This window comes from Diplotaxodon limnothrissa, linkage group LG7, assembly GCF_057381915.1.
Source record: "Diplotaxodon limnothrissa isolate DT_005_m linkage group LG7, D_limnothrissa_male_GT1.1, whole genome shotgun sequence".
Classification (NCBI taxonomy): Eukaryota; Metazoa; Chordata; class Actinopteri; order Cichliformes; family Cichlidae; genus Diplotaxodon; species Diplotaxodon limnothrissa.
Window position 1 is genome coordinate 47,067,174 of NC_140602.1, and position 6,070 is coordinate 47,073,243.

A 6,070-nucleotide genomic window follows, 5' to 3' on the forward strand; every position below is an offset into this window, starting at 1 on the left:
TATTTGTGCGAGCAGCACAAATTGCATTATGATGTAGCCTAGTTTTAACATGACTAGGTCAAACAAAGGTATATGATATTTAAAATGTACAGAAACATTAAAGCATCTCCCACAATCATATTTGGCATAAAAATTACCTACAAAATACAGCTGCTAAAAACTCAAGACACCACAGCTGAATTTAAAAGCATTGGATAAACAAATACAAAGGCCAATGATCAGTTTTGTTGTTTTATTATCACAGAAGCACAACAGGTACCACTATGCAGGTGAACAACAAATTCAATACTATCATGAAAATAAAGTAGTTAAAAAGGAATGCTTATCTGAGAAAAAGAAAAATCCAAACATTACATCCTTCAAAAACAAACTTTCACAATATTGTCAGATCTACATGGCAGAAAGAAGCAAAAGCACTTTGGATTATTCACTTTCCTTTTTGCGTTTTGTACCAATATGCTCCACAAGATGTTTAACTTGAAACTGAAGCACTTACATCAGACACATGCAGTAGCTTTCATCTTTTTTCGCTCCACTTCTACTTGAAATGGATTCATTATCCAGCTCTAAAGTACCAATTATCAGGAGTGTGGCTTAAAAGTTTCCAAATCCACAATATTACCAGAAGGATATTGGTGCTGCAAAATGAAACTGGTCCTGCTGAAAGGTGTTTTTTTTTTTCAAATCAATTCAGAGAGGGGGGGGGGTGGACATAGAGATATGGGGAGAAGTTTAATGTATTTTTTTTTTAGCCAATCAAAAGAAAGCTGGAGTACCCGAGTGTAAACCTGATGACTTTTTTTGTTGTACATTCAACAAAAGACTGCTCCAACTCAATTGTGAAAGGAAATAAAGACTTTAACCTAAAAGCCATGACAACTGCATTAAGTCAAAAAAGAAAATCCCTCCTTTTAAAACGACTAAATGGAAAACACTATGAAAAAACATAAAACAAAAAAAACCCTCAAAGGATAGATGCTGAAAACAGAAGACACACAGCTTACAATTTATTCCCTTAAACACAAAAAGCATGGGGAGGTGAGTACTTGCATACAGAGCTACAGCCCAGGGTTTAACACAGACAGTATGTGAGTAAGCTGCGACTGAATGGGGGAAACCATACAATAGTAAGGAAAACAAAAGACGTAAGCAGGGGAGGTTGTCCGGCGGGCTACTCCTCGTCTGAGGAGTCCCTGTCAAAGTTGTAGGCCATGAAGAAAACGTCGGGTCGAGGTGGGACGAGGGCATGGCCTGGTTTCACAATCTCAAAGCCCAGGAAACTGAAGGTACGCACCAGTTTAGCTGGAATGAGAAGGTGGACACATTAAAATGATTGAAAATACATAAGTCCAAATTAACATTGTCTTACAGGGTGGACACAGAGTCAAATAGGTGAAGAAAAAGAAAAAACGCTGTTGGCACATACCACGATCATCTCTGTTCTTGTAAAAGCAGACAAACACGCTAACGACTTTCAGATGTTCTTCAGCATACTCCAAGAGAGCTGCGAAACTGCAGGGAGAAAATAGGGCAGCTTAGCTTAGAAAATGGAAAACAAGCCTGCAAGAAGCACGCTCAACCACAATTGACTTTCTCACTGAATCTGGAGCTTATCCTCAGAGGATTAGATGAGTTTTCCTGATTTCTGTATACGCTGTGCTTTTGGTTTCGCCTGCTATGTTTCATGGTCAGCAAAAATGTGATTTTACAACAGATCCAAGTTTAAAGCGTGCAAAGGCGCCAGGGTCCAATCATAATCATAAAATGCACACACCAATTATTCTAACTTTAATTGCTTGTGACTGCTCATGAGGCACCTCACATCTGCCAACCTGGAGATCTGCAGGTATTTTCTGCATATTGCTGCTAATCAGGCCTCACCTCTCCTTGCTGCCATCAGGAAGAGGGTCCAGAGGTATCTCCACGTAGAGTGCACTGCTGCTTAGGACAGCATCCCACTGTATTGTCTTGGTAACGGTAGGACGACTTTGGAAGTGGAGTATCCCAGGGCGACCGTTCCCTGGCGGTTCCTCCGTTACAGTCAACTTTCGATCCTGGAATTTAGAAACACCACACGTGAAAACAGCAGTCTGTGACATCACATTATTATATTAACCCCTGAAAACACTGCACAAAGTGGCATTTCTTCCAACTTACTGAGTAGAGCAGTCGAGCTGAAGGAGTGTGATCCCGTGTGCCATTCCCTCGCCCACCTGGGATCTTCAGGGGTGGGAGAGGGGCATCAGGAGCACCACAGAGGCCCCGGGCCGCGGGTACTACTACAGTGCAGGGAAAGGCTGCAGGCAGAGCAGACAAAGAAAATGTAGTCACACAAACTGCACCCTTACTTTGTGAGGGATCTTTCGTGCAAGTACAGGCACATACATGTCACAGGACTGCAGAAAAACACATACTCGGCCTGTGTGTTCAAAGAAGAGGAGCAGAAATTCATTTCCTGGAATTTTTTCTTTTTGAGGATTTTGTGAAGCATTTCACATTGTGCGCTACTGAAAACTACCTGCAGGCTCTTATTCCTACCAATGAATTATAGAGGATGTTTATGGCACACAGCGGAGCCAACAAAACCCCGATGGGTCACGTGCAACTGTTTTGTTTGAACTGTGAAGCAGCTGCTGTGTCTACACCTTAACACCCTAGGATACAGATAACCCAAACCACTGTTGCACTGGGCACACTCATCTCAAAGGAAGTTCTTGTTCTTACAGTGTTTGATCACACTGATATGCTGATTTTTTTTTTTTTTTTTAATATTGTGAAGTTTAATTATCTTAAAAACAAACACAAGATTAGAAATTATGCTTACCAAAAAGGTTTTGACAAACTAAACTAGCAAAGGCTACAAACAAACACCAGCAGGTCTGGTCTTTTAAATAATTTACAGTTTCAGTTCCCACAACAATGGCACTATGTTTACAAAGCATCTAAAGGAGCCAGCACACCAAAGCAGAAGGATGAAGTGGGAGGCAAACAGCCACAAGCGTTTGCTTTTAAAAGTGCAAACGTGGATTTGTACTCTCAAGCTCCAGTTTGAGTGTGGTTAATTCACCTAGTTTAAATTAACAGCTTAATACAGTCAAACGGCCAAATCCACAAACTAAACCTTTACGTGCTGTGACGCAAACTCATAGATTAACACCATCTTGTGGTGTGTTACACTGACAGGTCAAACTTCTTTGAGAACAAAGCATTGATCAAAGTAGGCCTTTTGTTATAGATGATTGTGTAACATGACTGCCTATCAATACAATAACTTAGTGATCACTAGTAAGCTGAGCCTGATTACTTTTCACAATATTGATTAAATCATCTGCTCCTTATTATTTGTTCCCCCCAATTAAATAGCACTTTTCTACCAACTTTGAACACAGTAAGGGCTTTCCTATAACAAGCATCTTTGTCTAGCTCACACTACAATACAGGCACCATGGGAAACTGGTGTTCGGGATCTTGCCCAAGGACACTTCAACATGTAAGACTAGAGGAGCAGAGGGCTGACCTCCTGACCTTGTGGCTAAACTTAAATCTGATGTTAGATAAAGCACTGCTTTATTCACACTCTACTCTGCTTAGTGTGAATACAAAAGTAGCATCACATCCACACAATTAAGGAGCAGGAACTGAAGAAAAACTAAGGAAATTCTGACTCTTTATTTTACTTAAAAAAAAAAAAAAAGTAAAAGAACAATCTCAAATTGAGAGTGATTAGACAAAAAGGAACGATTTAATAAGAATTTTAAATATTTCAGAGATATTTCAGTAGTACGTACAGTAGCTGTGACATAAATTAATACTCTAATGACTACTTAATAGAACTTCTATCCTATATTTTGTCTGTCATTTAGAAATTTGACACCAAATGATAAAAACCACCCCAAAAAGTCTTTAGTATTGAGCGTACTCTTCGGTTACAGTGTTATACGTGTGCGCATTTATAATGGTACGTCCATCATTGTGTACAGTAATCTTCTCACGTCACCTTCAGTAAAATGGCAGTTGCGTAATAATTTACCGAGTCAGCTCACGATGGCAAAGTCAGCAAAACGTGTTCACCTTTTTAAAATCAGTCTAGTGGTATCATACCTCTCGCTTCCGTCCTTTATTTATCTGGGGCCACCAAATGTTTACGGGAACAGCGGGACTAGCGTTGTTTCCCTGTTTCAATGCGCACAGCCCGATGAGGCGAGTTTTAAGCATTAACAATGTCACACGACAGCTGCCGTATAAAGATCTGCTTCATTCAAGAAGGATATCAGTTTACGTTGTCGGCACGTATTTCACAACATGATGTATTAAATTGCGTGTTTTCTTTTTACTTTCTTTGACAAAGCGATTAACTGTTAAATGCTGCCTACTTGCTAACTGCAGTGACGCAACTCAAGTTCAACGACGTCTGCGGCTAACGTTAACTAATGCTGGTTAAACTGCTTCTCGGGGTCACACAACAAGCCTACGTACTTTCAATATAAGAGTTTTTAAAAGAATATTAAAAACACAACAGACAAAAAAGTGTGACCTAAAGGGTATTTGATGATACTGCGTTCTACTTAAATGCTATTTACTTCCGCTTTTCTGGTGGGCCGCTAGCTTAGCCACCCCTCCCCCCACATCGCGATTAGCCGTTAGCTTAGGCGAGGTGATGGTACTTACTTCCCAATCATGTCACAAATACCGCTACTCAAATTCGCCATGATAGTAAGAGGCTGCGTTTTTCCTTCTTTCTCGCGAGCAAAGCAATGACTGTTTAGGATCCGCTGGAGGTTGGATTTTACCATCCGGCCTCGGGTAGAGACACGACGGGCTGACTGCTCTCTGCTGCGCTCCACTCGGTAGTGAACGTTCACGGAGCTGAGAGCTGGTTAAAAAAAAGAAAATCAAGCGACACAAAACGACACAAAACACCACTTCCTATTTTCAAAAGAGTTGTGAGGACGTTGCGTCTTATGCAACACATTATTTACACGATATTTTTCTTTTAGCATTTGGAAAAAGACTTTATTACATGTTCTTCTTATTTACAAAATAAACTAAACTGATCTGGACTAAGATTACATTGCTGCCCGCAACAATGAGAAAGTCGAAACAGATTATTTTTAATATAACAAGAATTTAGTATTCTAGCAATACATCAATGATTTGTCTTAATAACTATATGTCATAAATTTACCTTATTCTCTGTATATTTTATTAATTTCAAATTAAAAATATTAACGGGGACTATTACTGTGAAAGAGGAAAACGCATTAAAACAGCTATGCCTATTTAGAGCTAACTTTACATTACTAAGCTAATGCTAACCGTGTTAAAAATGCTAACGGAAAAGATATTTTAGGGTGCTAATGTAAAATCTCACATTTACCAATATCTGAGAAAACTGACTCTCCCTGATATGTGACTGGAAAATAGTAAATGTGATCTATGACAATGTCTCCTCAAAGCATAGAAACATTTATTTAAAACTGCGATTTCTTCTGTTTATATTCTTTAGCTTGTTTTATGCTAGCACACACCAGTAGAAGGGGGGGGGCTGTGTTTACTGGGCCCGGAGGCACCTAGAGAGAAAAACTTAGAACAAAGGACTGTATATGAGGCCTATATGGTATCTGAACTCGTACATGAAAAATACCACCTTTAAACTTGTGCTTATACGTTTCTTGCTAGATTTAGATAGATGTTAGGTGGTTTGGTTTACAGCATTTTTTTATCTAAGTTTAATCAGATCTATGAAAATTACATCTAAGTTAATATAACAAAAAGAGTCAATTTTCATTGGAAAATGAACACATTCTGTGCTATAGCAATCACATGATGGCAAGAATGGCATTCAGTGACTTCGTGCGACGCTCCCTCTGTCCACCAGGTGGCGACAACATTCTAAAATTTCGTTTTAGTTCAATGATAATTGTTATAGGTTGAAATAAAAAAAAAAAGTTCATTGTAAGCTGCATGGAGAAGACCCCACTGATGTTGTAGTGGTAGTAGTAGTAGTAGTAGGTGAGACAGCATAATCAAGTGTATCTTTTCAGATGAAAAAAATAAATTGTGTTTGTGA

At 39.2% G+C, this 6,070-nt stretch overlaps 1 protein-coding gene across 1 annotated transcript; it reads right to left on the reverse strand.

Moving 5' to 3' along the window:
- Positions 1 to 270: 270 nt before the first annotated feature.
- On the reverse strand, positions 271 to 4,848 carry oaz1b (ornithine decarboxylase antizyme 1b). Its single transcript, XM_085358280.1, is given in 6 exon segments — positions 271 to 1,302; positions 1,427 to 1,512; positions 1,882 to 2,054; positions 2,158 to 2,244; positions 2,246 to 2,297; positions 4,669 to 4,848. Coding segments are annotated over 6 exon segments (654 nt in total). The 5' UTR covers positions 4,794 to 4,848; the 3' UTR covers positions 271 to 1,171.
- Positions 4,849 to 6,070: the final 1,222 nt, after the last annotated feature.